This window comes from Aphelocoma coerulescens, chromosome 5, assembly GCF_041296385.1.
Source record: "Aphelocoma coerulescens isolate FSJ_1873_10779 chromosome 5, UR_Acoe_1.0, whole genome shotgun sequence".
Classification (NCBI taxonomy): Eukaryota; Metazoa; Chordata; class Aves; order Passeriformes; family Corvidae; genus Aphelocoma; species Aphelocoma coerulescens.
This window is the reverse complement of record NC_091019.1, coordinates 43,866,605-43,887,073: the sequence shown is the minus strand read 5'-3', so window position 1 is coordinate 43,887,073 and position 20,469 is coordinate 43,866,605. Positions and strand designations below refer to the sequence as shown.

General features: G+C 40.6%; 1 protein-coding gene across 1 annotated transcript; it reads right to left on the bottom strand.

The window, feature by feature from the left end:
- Positions 1-83: 83 nt before the first annotated feature.
- On the bottom strand, positions 84-19,605 carry ZNF410 (zinc finger protein 410). Its single transcript, XM_069017858.1, has 11 exons — positions 19,509-19,605; positions 18,162-18,361; positions 8,995-9,130; positions 8,469-8,702; positions 7,998-8,189; positions 7,009-7,168; positions 6,508-6,689; positions 3,777-3,866; positions 2,554-2,679; positions 1,861-1,998; positions 84-338 (listed from the first exon to the last, which is right to left on the bottom strand). The coding sequence occupies exons 2-11, from the start codon at positions 18,192-18,194 to the stop codon at positions 265-267; spliced, it is 1,365 nt and encodes a 454-aa protein (XP_068873959.1). The 5' UTR covers positions 18,195-18,361; positions 19,509-19,605; the 3' UTR covers positions 84-264.
- Positions 19,606-20,469: the final 864 nt, after the last annotated feature.

Here is a 20,469-nt window from a genome sequence, read left to right as displayed (position 1 = left end):
TTTCCTTACACTGTAACAACACAGCCTTATCATCAAAATCAGAAGTACAGTACCTGCAAGAGCTACCACATTAGACAAAGATATAAAATTGAAATAATCCCATTTTTAATCATAACAAAGTATTAAATCCAAGGATTTGTGGCCCAGAGGTTTCACACCGCTGTGTTACAGGCTGAATGCACTGGACTGCAGCAGTCCTCGTTTGCAACTCAGTTTCCGCACTGAGAGCGGGCATAAGTGCCTCGGAGGGTTCCAGGAAGGCTCTTACCAGTGTAGCAGCTCCTGCACAGGTTTAATTGCATAGGACATACAGAGGCTGTTCTTTCTCTGGGTAGCCCCTGGAAAAGAGCAGTGATGTAACCATATTGTCACCATGCCTTGCCCACATTGAAAGAGGAAAGAAAGAAGATTATTTCCATGCTCTAAGTCTGTGGTTTAAAGCCTCTTTGTATGGATATATTTGGAGCAGTGGGACTGAAATTTTAATACATACATTTTAAGCAGTATTTACTAAAACTGGTTGCTAATTTCCATAATAATAGTTAATAGTGCTGAAAAAAGACATTTCCAAGTATGTGAAGTGTAAGGGGAAACCTGAAGAAAGGAGGAACAAAAGTTTTGACTTTAAATTATTATGCCATATTCTTTTAACAAATACTAAGGTGACATGCATGAATATAATAACAAATAAAATTAAAGTCTTCATATTGGTCTCTAAACAGAAATTGCTGAAATGTGATGAAAGTAAAAGCATCAAACTAAGTAACTGAAACATCTCTCTTGCTAAACAAAGTTTTGTTCTGAAAGGAAGATCACATTTCTGTAATCCTAAAAGAGATCTGTAATCTCTTAATATGTCTCAAAAGTGGTATGGAAATGAAGTTTCAACTGTGGTTCTGGATTTTTGCATTTTATGAAAATATTTGGTTATATTCAGTTACAGGATCTACAGGCTGTTCAGCTAACCTACAAAAATACTGTAGAAAAGAAGACACCTCACTGGAGCATCTCCCATGAATTGCCAAGGTGGCAGCCAAACTGCATCAGACTTTGATTCCCAGGTACCTGGTGGAGCTTCTGCAGAAACCTCCAGGTTACAATACCTGTACCAGCAGCAGCACTACCTTTCCATTCAGCTAGGGAGCAATATAAACTTTAGGCATTCTCTTTGCATAGAGGCTATCACAGACACGTGGTACCTTAGCAAAACTCTGCATTCTCATAATGCCAGTTCGGAAGAAAGCCTTTAAGTTAACAAAAAATTCAAAACACCATGTGGTAGACTCATTTAAAGAGTTTGATATACCAAACAAATTTTGGAGAAAAATGACTGCGAAAAGCAGGAACAGAACACAGCAAATATAACCAAATGATATCAAGTAGTACATTTATTTCATATAGTAAGTCAGCTTCTGACAGTGAGATGTATTAGAATATAGTCTCTGAAGGTAAAGGGTGGAAGGAAGGCCTGTTGCTCAAGATACTGAATATTTGAACAGTGCCTAGCACAATTGAGGTCCTGGTCCTTAGCTGGGGCTCCCAGGTGCTCCAGCAAACAAACACTTTAGGCTTTAGGAGATGGACTGCATAAGCAGTTTTGAAATGGCGTTCCACAACATGGGCTAAGTGACACCTAAGCAGCAGACTTCACCTTTTAAACTCTGCAAGAGAGAAATTTGGTCCAGCAGATCTTCTCCAACTCCAGTTTTAGGATTCATCCACTATCTACCCACCCCTCTGTGCACAGTTAAAGCAATGTTCATTCATCCCGCTGCAATATGGTGAGCTTCAAGGACGAATGATCAATCCCATCTCAGTCACCACATATAAGAGGGCGGAAAAAAGAGCAGCTGGTCTCACCCTCTTCTACTCCAATAATAGACTCGGTGTCTGGCAGGTGCAGAGACTCAACACCAAGGCTGGGCTGAGAGTTAATGGAGATGAGATTCTTACTATGCACTGTCGATTCTTCCAGCAAACTGCTGCCCATCAGTGACTCTATTGTGAAAAAAAAGGGTAAAAGAAAATTCTCATGATGCAATGACACTGCAATATAAGATACAATCCCTGCCCCAAATCAAGTCATATTGACTTCTTCCCTAGACACCTACTTTATCTATTCCTACTCTTTGGGCATCCAGTGCTCCAATGGATGGAAAATATTTATATTTTGAACCTTACTATGGTAAGTTCTATTATGCAGGATTGGCTTTCTCTTTAAATAATTCACATTGTGTAGAAACCCAGGCTGCTCGCAACAAGAATACATAATCAAGGGGAAAAAAATCCACATAAAAAAACCCTAATTAGACTCATATTAATTTTGAAAGCAATAAACATATCTGCCCCTTGACTGCAATACAAGAATAGACCTTTGTCTTCTGTCCTAGAAAAGAGGAGGGTAACCAGTCCTCATCTCCAAGAGGAACAGACTTTTGTTTCTTACTGACTTGTGGTCTCATATTTTCAGGACAAACATATTTCCTTTTCTTTGACCATCCACTAATTTTTTCCTGCACTTTTCCCCCAGAGTGAGTGTGCTCCCTTCTTTACCTGGCTGTTCTCGCTCCCTGCTGCCAGCTGTTCCAATTCGGGAGTGGTGTTTCCTCATATGCACATTTCTGCTACCACTCTGGGAAAATGTCTTCCCACAAATTTGGCACTGATGGGGCTTCACTCCTTGGAGTCAAAGGGGGAAGAAATATCCCAAGAATTACTAAATTGGGAAAAAAGACCTCATCAACTAAGAAACTAACAACAGTTTTGAAATGGCTGTTAACACCACTGGTGCTAACTTATCAGTAGAAACCAAATGAGAAATATTTTCATCTCCTGGAGGGCCATAAGCTTCTAAAACAGAAGAGGTTTAGATATCAGTATTGGCAGTTGTTGGAAAACTCAAGTCTGAAGAGTAACAGTCTTCAAGTTGGATTGATGAGAGGGAACAAGTTATTTGAAATCATTTACTCATTGATATGGAAATACTTGATGTCCCACACATAGAATAAAACGACCAGAGGCAAGGAAGCTCTCTCCTGCCATCACACAATGAATTGCAGCATCTGGTTTACATTACTGAGGAGAGACTTGATGATGACTTCTCACTGTGAAAGGATTTCCATTTTACAGAGCAGTTCACCATGTTCACAATACAAGCATGCTGTCCATACTTCTTGGCTCAATGGCATAAAAGCCAAGCAGACAGGACAGAAAAAGCTTGAAGAATTCAATCCCAAATGTTATTACCCAAATAAAATCTCCCATTCCTCAAACATACTATTTTCATTGTGCTGATGATATTTAAGATAAATCAATCAAAACAGAAGGCAGAAGCTTTGAAACACTTGTGAAATACATTTCGACCTAAACCTTTGTCCAATTACAGGTACATAGTAGGAAAAAAATAAAGGAAAACCCTACCTATGGCACAAACCCACTTGCAAGATTTCAGATTTAAATGGCTGTGGCTAATATACAGAGATGCTAGAGTCTCTCTTTTAAATAAGCAAATGGCAGCTATGAAAAAGATATTCAACCTCATGACATTTTAGGAACAATTTTTAAAATAATTTTTAAAATGTAATTTGAATTTAGAAATAGAAACAACCTAAAAGATTAAAGTGTACAGACTACGGGCACCACAAAAGGGAAGTCATAAAACACTATGGCCATAAGTTCTGGAAAAACCAGGATTTTCCTTAAGGAAATCAAATTAAAGTGCTACAATAAAGGTCTCTTCTCAGACAGATCACAGAATGTCAGATGAATACTCTTACCTGAGTGGACAACCAAATGTTTCCGAAGGCTGGAGTACTCAGCAAAGGAGCGACCACATCCCTGTGCCTGACACAGAAAGGGTTTTTCCCCTACAAGGGAAAAGTAAGTTCTTAGATTTTGGGATCACAATCTGATTGCCCAAGTCCCTGAGAACAGCTTGGACATCTCTACTCCATTCTCCCTTTTAGCCTTAAGTGTATCAGAGTTCCATGGAAATTACACATCCTTCCTAAGCTTTTTAAGGCTTTTACAGCATCATCTTCACTAGAGGAAACAGTGGGATTATTTTTAAGTATTCTTAGACTATCATTCACTGAAAGTGAAGCAAGGGACCACTGTTTCTAGATAATATTCCAAGTATGTACATCCTAACAGAGTAATATAAAACCACTTGATCTATGATCTATCTTCTATTTGCAGTTCTCAACAATCAGCTCTGTTCCACATACACACAGGGTCCTGCTCCCTTTCTGCCTCTCAGTGCCAAAAATCCCATTAACTGTATTTCCCTTTCTATCAGATTCTATACTTTATTTCAGATCGGGCTGAACTTGCCAAAATCCTGTGAGAGAGGTCAGTCAATTATATTTATGTGTGGAGGAACTGTAATTTAAGGCCCAGATTGTACTCATGGACTGAAATCTGTATCACAGCTATTTTCGATTTATTTAAATTATGATAAACTGGGAGGTTACTATACTCAAGCAGTGCAATAAAATTAATCTGTTCCGAACACTCTCTTAATAAAGCTAGACATAACTTTTGCCTGCAACATCCCACTAACTCAATTTACCATGTTTAACACTATGATTTCAAGTCCTTAACTGGACCCCTGTACAAGAGCAATAGCAAGACCACAGGAGGTTAAGCAAGCTATTTTAACTATTTTATTGTACAACACATACATAGTTATTTCAGAGTAAACCTGTTTTTAAAGGTGTTTCTACTGTGACTTTGCCTTTAGAAGTCTTCTCCCTACAGCTCATTTATTAGCTTCTTATCTACAATAGCATTTGACAGCTGTGAGCAAAAAGGATCAACACAGCATGTTCCAGTTGGTGTTACAAAACTGAAATATGAAGCAGAGTCTCAAACCCTGATTGTACTTTCTGGCTTGCTACAAATCTTTAAAATTTTGGAAAACTACCATTGACCTAAGTAACAGCCCACAGTTCCATCTGTAAGACACCCTAGCTCTATTTACACCCGCAGTTTCATAACACCTTTCATCTGATCAAACGCTTAATTGCACACGATCCATTTGCAGCTTAGAAAGTTATTATTTACTCCTCCAGAAGCTACTACTCTGTTGGTTGCAGAATGCTCAGTCTATCGGGGAGGATTGTGCATTTATCAGCTGGGCCTATTAACTTTATCTGCACCTTGGCTGGGAGCTTTAAGTGCAAAAGAAAAATGCAAAAAAAAAAATGGCTGCTGTTACTACACATTCAAAATTTTATTATTGGTATATACAATTTTTAACTACATCCCAACATCTGCCCCCAAACCATGTGTTCTAGCTAGACTGCACATACTTTAAAATAGCAGCCTTTTCCCATGTGTATCTACAAACCACATACCATACGGTCGTGTCTAAGTAAGGCAGAAGGCACAAACAGCTGCTGGTGACCCACATAATCTGTAACTTCATTTTATCAGGGAGGCCTTGTTCTCTCGCACTTGTCAAGGTTATTTTGAAACATTAATCAACTGTAATACAATGCTACTTCCAAGGCCATCAGGGAATCTCTAACAATATTCCAAGAAGCTTGAACTGGGCCATTTGTTTGAGTGTTGTGATAACCCTGAGGCTTAAAAAACTAAACAAACAAAACCACCAGAATATTCAGTATGAACTTTGCTGGTCACTATTAAATTGCTAGGCAGTTCAGCAGTAACTTGTGTGCCTCTCTCAACTTTCTAGTACAAAAACACCTAAAGCACTTTGGCTGCTACACCAACTTCTAAAAATACTGACACGGCAGGATCATATTCTCCAGAGGAGATATCATAAACAAACCATGTATAAAATACAGCACTATGAAATAAAGGTTCTTGTTTTATTTACTATAAAAAGCTGAGCATGAATTGAGAGTACACAGGCTCCAGCATACAGTAACATCCCAAATTAGCATTAGCACAAACAGAGCAGTTTGTACACCAAAATGCTGTCTTCTAATTAATGCTTTTTTTCTACTTTTCTTTGCTACTCATTCCACTGCATTCCTCATTTCCCTGTATGTCCCACATGTAGTCATTCTACAAGCAGCATAGGTAACACAAGCTAGTCAGTCATGCAGATGTCAGTACAGCTCCTACTATCTAAGCTATTGAGCCTTTCAGGAATGTCAAATAACCTCTTTACAGAACACAATTACAGAAGTCATGTTCACTAACTATTCCGTTGGTAACAGTCTAGCTCCACACACCCCTCCCTCCATCACACAACTGGAAAGGAATCTTCAGAGTATGTCTGAGCAGAGTACAGCATCACCACACAGTATTTGAAGGGTAAAACCTGTGTGAAATTATACAGGGTAGTAAAAGAGATTAGCACTTGATTTACCTGACTTATAGGTCAATGTGAATTGACAGAAAACGGACATTAATGGAGGGCAGAGGTAAACAACATAAGATTTTCAATAGTTTGAGGACAGAGGAGGAAGTGGTTTATTCCTCAGGAAAGACCCCACCTCAGCAGACCACAAATAGGTGAGGTCTAAAACACACCAGTGTGAATTCGTAGGTGGTTCTTCAGATTTCCAGCTGTTGTGAACTGTTTACCACAGCCCAGTTCTGTGCACACAAAGGGTTTTTCACCATTGTGAGTTCTCATGTGCACCTTCAGCCTCTGCAAGACGTAGAAACTTTTTCCACAACCTTCTGCTGGGCAGGTGAAGGAGCGGTCATTTCTGGAAAGCAACAAAAAGCTGTTTCATTACCAGCTACTGCAATGCTTATTTTAGTGAACAATTGACTTGTTTCTTTTATTAAATATGAGTACCTGTTAAAATACAAAAATTCTAAACCAAACATAACAAGGACCTGCAAAAATTATCTAAATCTAATCCAAGTTTTTCAGCATAATTGACTTAAAGCACTCAAGAGATGTAGTATTTATAAGAATAATGCCAGGTTTTCACAGCTTATCAATGTCAAAATGTAACGTCATTTCAAATACAGAGCACGTTTTTTCAAAGCCATAACAACAAATTGCTTCATTCTGCTCACCGGTGTGTTTTCAGATGATACTTGAAGTGAGCTGGCCATACAAATGTCCGATCACAGCCCTCAACTGTGCACTTCAGCTTCCTTTCCACACGAGATAAATGAGGAATGGGGCTTGAATCTTTTGGCTGCCCATCTCCTGTGCAAAGATGAACATTTTCACCTGGAAAAAAAAAAAAAGCCCACCAAAATCTAAAAAATATACAGATTACTATAATGTGTCAACTTTAATAGAAAAAACAGCATCATGTATGATACAGGATTGTAAATCAGGTATCTGGCTACTAACTGTTTAGCATGTCCAACATGCTGCTGCCTAGCCTGTAACAGGGATCAGACACAGACTTGAAACCTTACCAGGCTCATAAACTATTCCCAACGAGCCATCTGGATCAGATCAGCTGCTACCAGACAAGGCTTATCACAAAGACAATAGAAAGCCAATGCACCAGAAATTGTAAAAATGGTCTCTATACAATATAAAATAATCAATTTTAATTATCAGCCAACCATCACCTATTAGCTAAAATAAGATACTGCATTTGCTTGCAATTATTTATTAAAATAATTAAGTTAGAAAGCATGTGACTAAATCCAATTATGTATTCTCCAGAAAACTGATCTCCAAACTCAGTGGAGCTAAAAAAAAAGTATAACTTATAGTACGTATTAAAAATATGTTCTTAAAAGTGAAAATGAAAGCTGAAAACCAAGCAGCTGCAGTCAGAAAAAAGATATTCTTTACATGTCCTGGAGAACTAGTAGGCTACAATGAACAGATGGTTCCACTAGAGTTTATTCCCTGAGAAAAAATGAGAAGCCTATTTATATTGAAGAAAAAAAGCATAATTGTCCTGTATAATTCTGTCACTGATGATTTGAAGATGTCATAACTGATACAAAGCAAAAGAGAATTAGAGGAAAAAACAACATAAACTAGGGGTCTTGTATGGAACATTCAACTTTTGAGACACAATCTGGGGTGCTCCTACCATTATTGCTTGCTTTGGCATTCTTTGCGAGCTGTGCCCGAGTGGCAGCAATTAAACTGTCATGGGCCAATTCTTGCACTCGTAGGAACCATGGGGTACTGCTGTCTGTGCTATCATGAGAGAGAAAGTCATTGCCAGAATCTTCTGCTTCATCTTGAACAAACACCAAGTGCTCTGCAGGAGACCCCAGCCCTAGAAAAGACAAATTTGTGAACAATAATGTAACAGAGGGAAATTTCTTTTGCTTCTCAGAGATTAGTGTTCATAGCATGGATGAAATAGCTGCCCTGAAAAAGTCTCCACTGACCTCTACACTGTAGAAAGATGTTGATGACTAAACACTCCTAAAATATCCAATAATGCCCAGCAAATTTCATGACCTTTCCTCTTCATAAGCAGCAGGGACAGAGTTGTATCTCCTGCATTCTGCTGAGACATATCCAGCCAGATGACACACAGAAGGACAATTACCTGCTCTTGTTAGGTTGAGAAGAATGAATGAAGTGCTGTCGCTGGGCTGGAGGTCTTGCAATAAGCTAGAAGTTTCTGGAGTTGACAGAAGTTCAGCTGGTTTCTGTACATTCTGTGCCCTTGTTTCCTCTCCATCAGGGCCTACATTTACCTGGAGACTTCTCAAGACAGCAGATGAAGAAACATCTTTGGAAGAATTAGTGTGACTTGGAGAAGTGAGATCTCTTTCATCATCTAATGAGGAAAAGTGAAACCAGAGTAAATAGAAGTATAAATACACTATAGACTAAAAGATACCTATGAAGTTATTTTTCTAGGAAAAAAGACCCCAGAACTTGAGAGAGAAGGGAGGAGGAAGTTTCTAATGTCAGACTTCACTATTAAATGAGAAGATTCAGTCACTCTGCTGAACTTGCTCCTCCATCCCTGGAATGTCTTATCAGCAAGAGACAGTGGGATCAGAGTGGTGAAGTAAAGACAGCTGTATGAAGGGCAGGATCACAAAGATCTGTCACACAGATTTTACCTGGCAACATGAGTCTGTTGCATTCTGAGGTCTCAGTAACAGGAAGCAGAGAGAGACAGGTGATGTCTTTTGGTTCTGATTCCACCAGTCCTTGTCCCAGTGGAATAGAAGTATTTTGAACAAACTGAACCAGCAGCTGAAAAAACATACTGAAGATTAGGTCAAGAGCAGCACAAATCATTTTAAAAGGTGCTAAATCCAGTCAATCCAGTAGCCACTACTGTCTTGTAGGAGACATTGAATATAATACCACAAACATACACAGATATAAATGAAAGCTTTTCAATTTACATTAATACAAGGAAAGAATTGTTTGTATTTGTCATCTCTGAAATACCTATAAAATTCTCATTTCTTTAACATTTAATAAACAGCTCTAGATCATTGCAGAGTAAGTCTAGTTAGGCTACATTTCTTTTTAATTAATGTTTTACTGCTTGATACTTTACTATGGTCTAACCTTTCAAGTAAATGTTTTCCATGCTCAGCCTTTGGTACAGGTATTTTTTTAAATCATAGTCTTTAAATACTTAACTGACAGTTGGCCTTTTCTAAATTAAAAAAAGCAATCAAAAGACTAGTTACAAAGATGTCTATCATATGGCTACTCAAAATAAGCAGATAACAATCAGAGAAACAATGTTGGGATGACAAGGGGGAGAACAGAGACAGCCTTATCCATCCAAATCAGCTACTCCTAAAACCATCAAAGATGGACAACCAACCCACCCACTAAGGGGATTAACAGAAGGAACCCTCTCCAAAATACTACACAAAACAAGGGGGACTATTGCACTAACAAGTATAGGACTTAAACTGAGATGCATTCCCTGGGGAGGAATTTGGGACTGGACAAAAGATTTGGGGGGATGGTACAGGAGTTAATAGGTGTTGTTTAAGGGAAAAGCCAAAGTAAGGAAAAGGAAAGGATCAAGATGGATCAGGGCAGAACAAAGAGGGGAAAATGGAGAGGGAAGGATAAAAGAGGCCCATTGCATATAAGCAGGAAGTTGGTCAATTCAGTTGTCTGGCACAGCCTAACTCTCACACTCCATCCTGTCTTCTTATTAAACTCCATTCTTACCTACTTCCCATGTGATCCTGCTCTCTACAGTGGGTCTCCACGGGCACACACCAGTTTCTAGTGTGTGTCATATGCTAATGAACTCCAAGCCAGCCTAGTTAGCAAGCAAAATTAGAAGTGTGGGGATATATCTCAAAAAAATCCATGAAGGTTTTCCACAGGCAGCAACCCTCAAACACAGAACCAGGCACTTTGTGCTGCCCCTGTTTATGAGGGTAAAGCTACAAGCACTCAGCCTGTGTTCATCTGTTTGTTGCCAGTCACATCTGTATAGTGTGTGCGCACGCACATATTTTCCAACAGGTACTAAACCTCACTAGTGGCTGGATCTAATATCAGAATTAAAGAGCTGTCCTCATGTTTCTTGATGAGCCCAGGAGGTGAGAGGTCATTCAGTCCAGCAGATCTAGCCATCTTTGACATCAGTCAGCTCTGGCAAAAATTACTTCCGGCTAACTCCTAAAAACTTGAGTTATAAAAAAGGAACCTGACATTTCAAAAGGAACAGGAAGTCAGAGAAATTACTTTTTTCACCCCTGAAAGTCTTCCCATATTTTTAATCTAGTTCAGAGCAACAAAGCATGTGCCTTGTTTACTCATTCTATCCCTTTTACAATATCTCAAGTTTTTGTGTGAGTACCAGGTATAATGCTGGACTCCTCTTTGCCTCCAAGGCAGACCCAGAAATGAGACTCTCTTTTTTCTGTTACCAGTGCCACAGCACTCCATATTAAAATATTCTGATTTAACAAAGGAAGTGCTGCTGGGAGTTAGGAGATAACACAGTCCAAATTTTGCAATGGACTGAAAAAATTCTGTGAACTGCACAAGCTTCTTTAAACACAGTCTCAAATCCCTCCCCTGTATGGATTTAAACTTCAGAAAGATGAAAGAGGCCAGTTGTAACACACCAAGACACATACTCCACATTTCAGACAAAATGCTGCTCAAAACCCACGTGTAGGATCTATTTATTTGCCTTTAAGTTCTGTAAAATAAATTAACTCCTTTACTCACATTCTCAGGGATTTTTTTAAACACAGAATAAAGAAATATGGAAAATAACAATACATCAAAAAGTTAAACCTCAAGTTCCTTATCTCTAAGAAACTCCTTGACAAAGATCCTGCATTCTGCTGATTCTGCTGCTGTCTAGCAAACAACTGTATGTAGCAAACTTCCTTTATCTTTGGCATTTAGAAGGAAACTGTACAAGATAGTTATTTGAAAGCTACTACCCTCATTGTGACATATTTTAGCATGCATTCACACAGAGCCCAGATGGAATTGTCTGTGCAGTGAGATGGTTCATCAGTGTCAGAAGAAAGAGACTAAAAAATCATGATATGCCCATTGTATATTTGTGATTAAAACCCAACAGTTAGAGATAATTTTTTTCTTATTTTGTATGTTGTGGTTGTCTTAGTACTTAATTTTCAGAACTACTGGCATCCAATTCCAAATTATTCCTGTGGCACACACCAGCCTTTTGAGCCTCTCTTACATCAAGAGAAAGTCTGTTAAATCAAAGAAACAGTAAAGAAAATTTAGTACTTTGTGCTTTGATTTCTCTATGCTTATTTCCTCTCACAAAAATACTAGAAATACAGATGCCTTCTCAAACACTTTTACCCCAAAGAGTTGCTGCTGTAGGAACCCTGAAGCTTTAACAGCCCTGATTGGTCTCCTCTGGGACCCCACACCCACACTCTCTCCCTAGGGCTCCTTTTAATCTCAGTTCCCTTCCTGAGTTGTGCTGTATGTTTACCTGTCTCAAGCCCTGTCTACTGGATGAACCTCAGATTTTTACTGCATCTGTGTCTCCAGCCCCATCTCCTACTGCTCCTACCTGGACTCTGGATAGACCCTGGACCTGGTTCATTACCTTGCCTTATCCAGGGCTGAGGGCTGTGGATTCCAGCACCTATCTCTGCCTTCCATGCTCAGGTGCTGCAGGATTGTGCCCTGGTCAATGAGGCCTGGGCTGGGATCACCCTTGACTCCCTGCTCACCCTCCCTTAGGAGCAGCCTGTCATCACTGACAATTATGAAGCTACAAATTAAGTCCTGAAGTCATTCAGATGGCAATGTGCCATTTGAACTAGGCCACAAGCCAGATGGCAGTTTAAAAGGTTAGAATTGTTTCATCTTATATCTAAGATTACCCAGAGGACCTAGTAAGAAGATGGAACTATTTTATGTTGTCAAAAAAAATACACAGGCAATAAGAGACAGTCCCTCCCCCAGGGCCATGCCTTCTAATTCAGGATTTAAAAAATAGGAGAAAGAGAAGTAACAAGAAAGTTAAGAATAATGAGCAAGGCAACCAGAAAAAAGAAGTTGGGCCTAAAAACTGTGAGCATTAAGATAGTTCTAAATTACTGGATTGTCTTTCATGTTGATGAGCCCTACTGCTGCTCACTTCACCATAAAACACTTGTTTTACGGACTCATCTATTTTTATACAAAAAGACCTAAATGAAACTTGCCTCCTACAAGAAGAAAGCTTTGCTTTAAGCCTTGTACTTCAAGCTACTTCTACTAGCAACATCAAGCCACTGGGGAAAAGCAAAACGCAGCAACCACAAACAGATGCTCAGAAGAAAAGAAATCCTTTTAATTTGCTTTGTAAAGTAATGACAAGCTAGTACAGAGAATTATGAGAGGGCAAAAAAAGCAGAAGGAAACAAACAGAGATGAATCATGCTCATTATTAAAATCTGGAATAAAAAAAACGACCCTTCACATAAACTAAAGCAAACTAATCACCAACTCAAATAATTCAGAGAAAATAAAAAGTTTTCATGTTAGTTTTATCTTGACAGATTTTTCCTAAACCTTCCTGTTCAAAATCAAGTACCTTTGTGGACAACTACAGCAATTGGAATACAGGAAAGAACTCATTACAAACATTGTGTCATGCTTTCTTAAGGTTCTCATAATATGGTTTTGCAGCTGAAAGTAAATAGGAAATTATAAGGGTATCTGGTAACTGGCTATTCAGCACAGAAATCTAGGAACAGGACAGGTGATAAATTAAATGCACAGATACACAAACACTAACAAACCCTAGCAAACTGCAGATAAGAGACAGTAAAAAGACCCAGAACTCCTGGGACACTGATGGATGGGCCAGTACAGAAATAACTTGAGTGTGACCTTGAAAAAATTTAACCAGAAACTTTGTAAGGAATAGAACAATGTTATCATGGGTTACCAGAACATATCTCATCAGCAAGAGCAAACTTCTTATGGAATACAGGAGAAATTCTGGGACTGGGTAAAATGTATTAAGATATCTTGAGTGGAGACAGTGGGACCGTGAAAAACTTATGGATGTTTAGGTGAAGGACCACAGGCCAGGAAAGGGAGGGATCAAGGTAGATAGAAGAGAAGCAACTATTAGGAACAGAAAGGGGATTGGGGATAATAAGGGTTGACCACATTAACAGGCTGCAGGTTGCTGCTCTGCATCACCACTGGAGTCTATCTCATCTTTTCTAATGCTTTTTGCTCCTAAATGGTTTCTGAGTACATTCATTGATTAAATTCACTTTGGCATAGCCTGTGAAATAGAGAAAACCACAATCTGGAAATGCAAGATCCTGGCCAGAGGCTGAATTAAAAAGCCCAGGGCCTGGAGATGGATACTGGAAGTACTCAAGGTTTGGCAAAGACTGGACAGATGCATGACCACAAGTATGCATGTCAGCCAAGGAAGGACATGTGTGATATGCTAGCAAATTCAAGTCTCATTACCTGATAAGTAGGGACAGGATTAGGCCATTTGTGGCACTTCTTTTCCACGGGAATGCCATTTGTGTTTGAGTGTGCTGGTAAAAGCCCTATCCTGCCACACAGCCGTAATGTCTGTACTGTCTGTGTGTGCACAGGCACATTTCTGCAGTTCAGGTCCAGGTGCACTTCTGTGTCCACCTGGGAATAGTCCAGTGGTCTCATGTCTGAAAGACCAGGAAGGAAAGAACCTCCTAGATGATACAGTTTGACAGATCCCATAACCGAATAACATTTGGCATCACAAACAGGCCCCAGATGGGTGGTAAATGTTCCCGAGATGGTGACCGTAGAATCCCTACATAGGGAGGAGATTGATCCAATATGGCCAAAGTGCTAGAATTTGTAACCAAAGCAGATAGGTCATCTTGGGACACCAGAATAGGAATAGTTAGGGAAACTGAATGTACAAAATATTAGCAGAATACCAAAGGAACAATAAGAGATGCAAGGTGGCTTTACTCTACAGCTAAGACATCCCTTGGAATTTGAAATAGATTTTAATATTGCAAAAGGACACCTTTGACTTAAGAGATTCAAACTTTATGGGACAGACAAATCTGGTTGAATTTTTATGGGACAACAGGGAATCATACAAAGAGAACATATAATCCTTGGAGGGCAAAGTTCAGCTGCATCTTGATATAAAGAACTTGTTTTTTGCTTTGCCATATCACCTTCTTGAATACACCCTCCTTTAACTACTTCTGCTGAAATGCCACATAACTGAAAATTCTGTAAATAATGCAGACAGTGAATATATTAAAAAATGTAAAATATTTCTTGGCTGTTGTCACTAAGTAAATAATTGTTATCCCTGCTGGTTAAGAAATGGTTGGACAAGATGATCTCAGGGTCTATCACTGCAAGCAGTGCAGAACGTTTGTGTTACCAAGAGACTTGAATAACATCCCTCACCTGAGAGGGAAAAAAACCCCACAACAAACACCCAAAAAACTGTTTATAGAACTGAGAATCTCTACTAGAGATCCTGTAAAAAACAAACAAACAAAACAACAAAACCAGAAACAAATGATAATATGGCCACCTGGGATGGATTGTCTTATGTTTGTGTCCCATAATAGATAATTCAAAAGCCAAGAAGTGTCAGGCAGCTGCTTTGGCTGAAACAGAGGTGGCTGAGAGGGCCAGAGTAAGAAGGTTCTCCAGAACCTCAGACCTATCCTCCCACTAGACAGCTGGGCAGCTAGACTAGATTCTCAGAGCAGCAGGGACCATGTCTTTAATCAAAACCATTCCTGTTCTAAATTTAACCAGTGAACCACAACAAAATAAAGAGGTCAAAAGAAAATTTAGCAGAGGGGGAGAAGAAAGGAGGGGCTGGAGCTGAAGGGTGCAGGGCATAAGGCTGGTTACCTAGAAACTGGGATGTCCTCCTCCCATCCAGCCTCTGGGGAACTAATTAAATCACAAACATCTCTCCTTGTGAAGCACTGAGGAAGAGAGACAGGAGAGGCTAAAATACCTCCCTTCACCCTCTTTCCAATAACTAACCCAACTTACAGAACAGAGTTGTAATTCATTTGATTGTGCTGAGAGTTACCCCAAGAGCAGAAAGCACCCTGCACTGGACCAGTATGGTGGAGGTGACTGGAAATACTTGCAATTGTATTAAATCACCTTGAAGCCTTAAAGCATGCAAAATGCAAATCTTAGCCGTTCCCTGAGGAATGACAGTTACATAGCTTTGGGGGCAGGGAGTCCAGAAAAAAGAGCAGATCCATCTGTCCATACAAACTGTCTCCAAGCAACTCTGTAACTTTCTATGAAAGGAGGATTCACCTCTACTCAAGCATTAAATATCTAATGATATGTTGGTGGCTTCTTTAGGGACAAAAACCAGTAGCAAAGTAGTCTATGCAATAGAGACATAGTGCTTTGACTGTTATTATCTAGATGCCACACAAATACAGCTAGCTCTTACATAATACATTACTCACATGGTAGGGTATATGAAAAAACATCTGTGGCTATAAGAATTGTGGTGCCATGGCTCACCAGAGGATATAAAATCATGATTTACTTTCAGAGTTATTTGAACTGCTATTTGGGAAAAGTGTAAAAAGGGTATCTACCAGGTTCACATCAAAGGAGTAGAAAATAGTACTAACGTAACATTCAAGTTTCATAATCACAACTAGATAAAGAGGGTATGCATATATAGCAATAAATGAATTTTTTTAGTATAAAATAGCCTCAATCAAGATAGAGGAACATGGTTTAGAAGACAGCATCTACAGAAAGGATGCCCTCTGCAACAGCCACTGTAGCTTTTATGTACCAGGCCTGTTTCTTATGGAGAATAAACAGCCAACTCTTATTGTGGGTTTGCTGGGAAGGAAATGCAACTCTGCCATGAGGAAATAGGACTATTATGTAAACAAGTCTAATTAACAAATACCTTACTCAAGTTGACAAAAGACAAGACCCAGTTAGAGCTCCTATTTGAGGAATGAGGAAATGAGTATTCCAACTGTCCTGATCCTTGGCTGCCAGAAGTAATCCAAGGGAATCCACCCATTCACAGACAAAAGTAACAATTACCTTATTGTTCAGAACTCAGAAAAAAATTTATAGAATATATGAGATATCAATGACAAGGCAAGAGAGGAATTCTTTGCAGATCATGCTGAGACTACTCAGGGCTGCTACAAACTTGCAGCTACTTTTCCTGAACAGTGTGACTGGAAGGGCTTTGGCTGCTCTGTTAAGAAACAAATACACACCACATGGGCTGTAATGAATTACCAGCATGCAATCATCATTCTTTTCAGAGTACTAGTTTAAGATACATGCTGCATTGCTTATGGACTAAAAAAGAGACAGAAACAAGACTCAATAAAAACAATTCAATTAAGACTTGTAAACTCCCCCAAAAGGTACTTCATAGTTGTAGTATGTCCTCTGCTCTAGGACTTTAGCTGTCTGCAGAGGTAAAGCTGAGAACCAGGAAAAGCAAGGTCACTAAGTGATACAACCCCTCCATCTTTAAGTGGGGAAATGCACAGATGGCCATTCAACCTGAAAAATAAGGCAAGGAGAGGCAGCAGGTGGTGGTGGTGTTGAATGTAACACATTGCAGACACTTGTATGTAGCACATTACAGGTGAGAGTAACAAAACTCAGAACTCCACAGCAACTGATTAGTGAGCCACTGCTAAAGTGACACCTTGAAAAGCTTCAACCAGAAATTTTAACTGGTAAGAAAACAAAGCTATTACAGCTTATCAGAATGGGTCTCATACAACAGGCCAAACTTACTATCCAGTATAAAAAGGACTGCAGGGTGTGTTAATCTTATTGTATTATGTTTAGGGGGAGGATCAAAGGAGGAATCAAGGCGGATAAATGACAAACCAGGGGTAAGGAGGAGAGAAGAGACTCAAATGATACGCTTGCTGGCTGCTAGTCAGTACACTGCTATGCCTGATCGCTGCAGTCCCACCTATCAACTTATATTCCTAAATATTCTACTCAAGTGAGTCCACTGCTAGTGAGCTTCTAGTTGACTAATGCAAGTAGGAAGCTACCAGAGACTGGAAAAAAACCAAAAATACTCCAGCCAGAAACTGGCTAAAAAGCCCTGGGTCCGGGCACAAGGCCTGGCAGAGACGTGTGAATGTGAGTGTGAATGAGAGTCAAGTGATGAGGGCACAGCTACAGCCCACTGGCCAACCATTGTTCTTCATGCCTTACCTGTGCATGTGATAATGTGTATGTTCGTGCTTCATCTGTGTTTGTGGCCAGCTGTGCATGCACACATCCTTGCAATTTATGCCCAGCTGTGCTACCAGCTGAACCCGGAACAGTCCAGCAGCCTCACACCGAGCAACCAGGATCCCCTCTGTGCTGCTGCCTACCACTTCTGCCAACTGCTTAATGGAAACATGAGTACTTCGAAAAACAGGACTGACTGATGCTAACAGAATAATTCAGATTGTCCAAAACCAAGTAAAGTAAATTTGGTTTGCAGGAAAGAAATAGTCAGATTGTTTTATTTTATTCTCGTAACAGAAAGAATGCCATAACAGTGGGAAAAAAAAAGGTAACCTCAGAACAGGAAAGAATACTGGCTGAAAGAAGGTAAAAAAAACTTGCAATACTTTCTAATTTTTTACCATTCAAATCAAAGCATGGAAGCATTAGAAGATGCCACTGAAAACACTTGGAAAATTAGTATGTAAGCAGCAATCTGAGTAAACTCATTCAACTCTAAATGTTACCCACAAATGTTCCTGGGAACCAAACGCAGTTCATAATTGCTCACCTCAGGTTTGGATTCTAACTCATCCGATAACATTGATTCAAGTGTCCAACTCCTGCAGCTGTTCTCAGCAAGGCACAGATTTTTTTTTTTTTCAGTTCAGAGAGAACAACACTCCCTGATTATTTTCATATTTTCCTAAGTGCAAACCAGTGTGGTGGTCCTTCTGCAAGAAGCTCTGTTGCACAAATAATTAATTTAACCTAAAACAACAAAAAAGGAAATATAAAGAAAGAGGAGCTGAAAAGCAAGAGCAAAGCAAACAGAAGTAAACATGTGTTGATGCAACTGTAAAATATACTTTGAGGTATTAGTAAAACTAATTTACTGAAGTCCTGAATTTCTGTTTTAACTGAATCAACAAAATAGCCTTTAAAAATTAATTTCATAGTGTTAGGATGTTATTTACCACATTTTCTTTGTAACTACTAATTTTCAAAGGAAAATTGCTTTGTTTGTTTTGGAAACTTACGGGATTAACTGCAAATCACGTAAAGCATTCAAGAGATGAAGAAGCTGAATTCCCAGCCCACAACACAGTGGAATTATCCAAATTATTGATAAAAGGGAATCATATACAAACAACCTGTCAGCAGGAACTGTCAGTCAGACATATTTCACGGAATCAGAAATTTAATTTCTTGATGAGCCCAGATAAATAGAAATTATTTCACAAATACCTATATGATATTTGTGCTAGAAGGAGGGGAACAAGAGAACAAGCTTTTCTTGCCTACCGGGAAAACACTCAGACACTGCTGATGGGAGAAAAAAGTGAACTACATACAGTTCTTTCCCCTTCCATCTCAACTACCAATCTATCGACTATATGAAAAAATAACAAGAATACTGGATCAGCTAAAAAGAGAACCTAAAAGCCTTCCTCTCACACTCCTGATAGCAGCACGGAACTTCACTTGCCGTGAAGGGGCAAGACACCACACACAGCGAGCGCAGAGTAACTCAGCCCACCACACGCAGCGAGCCAGGGCCCGGCGATACTCCCGTGTCCACCCGCTGCCCCTGCCAGCCCGCACCGACAGGGCGGGCCCCGAGCGACCCACGGGGACAAGAGCCAGAGCTGCCAGGCCCGGCTGCCCACGCTCCGGCCGGGAGGAGCCCGGCGAGGCCCGGGGAGGAACGGGGGCAAGACGGAGCGCCGAGGCCTGGCGGGGCAGGTGCCACCCGCCCCCGCGCGGGTCCGGCCGCAGCCGTGAGGGGCAGCCCCGGCAGCAGGGACAGGAGGGACGGGAGGGCCACGAGACTCCGCGGCTGGCTGGGCTCCCGCACCCCACCGGGGTCGGCGAGTCCCGCAGGAGCAGCCGGACCACCCCCCACCACCCGCCTTACCGGCATCTCCACCGCCCGGACGTGACGGGCCCCGGCCGGAAATACCGCGCGGGCTCGGGGCGAGCGCGGGGCGGGGCAACGCTACCGCCCGCGGCCCCCTGTTTCCATCGCCGGCAGAGACAGAGCACAGCTCGGTGCTTGGGGTTTTCCCCGGTTCCCTTGGGATCGCTGCCAGGCCTGCAGTCTTCAGCTGCAGCCTGATTCCTCTTCAAGTAACCTTTTTTACATGGATTGTTACCGTACAGGTGAAGATTATGCCGGAAGCTTATGATCCCCTTCAATCTGCTAAACTTCTCTTTTCAACACGGAAGACACATTATCCCAGTTTGTTACAGCACACGTGGAAACACCGGTTTCCTACTAATAGTTTGTTTCTGTTTCTGCTTTGCTCTGACTTGCTGCTCTGTCTGTGATGGAAAACTCCAGAGTTCACAGTAGCTCACCAATGACATACCAAGTTAGTAATTCCAGAGACATACACGTCTTTGCAATGTACCTAAAAAAGCAAGAAAGGACTAAGTAATTTAAAAAACTTGCTCATTGGTTTTAGCTCGTTATCTGTAGGTAACCAGGACAGAGCACCTCAAGAAGCTGGCAGCCTCTGGTTTTGACATTAGCAGCAGAACCAGTGACCTTCAGGTCCAGTAAAGTTTAGCTCAGTTACGGCCAGCCGGTAGCTTTGGAGCCACATGTGATTCCTGACTCCCATGCCAGCACAGCTGCTAATGGTACACTGCTGGTGCTGATGCTGGTTGGCAATGAGAACCCCAGTGACATGGAAGTAACCCAACAGTGGCTGTCAAAGCTGGCAAAACCAGGTTTCCTGAGGCTCCCTTCGAGCACAGCCACGGTGTGCTTGGAGCACTGATCCACGGTGAACTGTGCAAAAACCTGTGGTAACTTCCTGGTAAATGGCTGTCATCTCCTGCCTTCAACTACTTTGGAATGGTTTATTTTTTCC

What these genes read in the sequence shown, in the direction of transcription:
- ZNF410 (XM_069017858.1), bottom strand. Translation starts at nt 18,194, where the DNA reads ATGTTATCGGATGAGTTAGAATCCAAACCTGAG. An exon ending in AGTTAGAATCCAAACCTGAG is followed by an intron (nt 9,131 to 18,161) that starts GTGAGCAATTAT and finishes ATGTTTTTTCAG; the next exon opens with CTGCTGGTTCAGTTTGTTCA. An exon ending in ACATTTGGTTGTCCACTCAG is followed by an intron (nt 2,680 to 3,776) that starts GTAAGAGTATTC and finishes TTTGACTCCAAG; the next exon opens with GAGTGAAGCCCCATCAGTGC.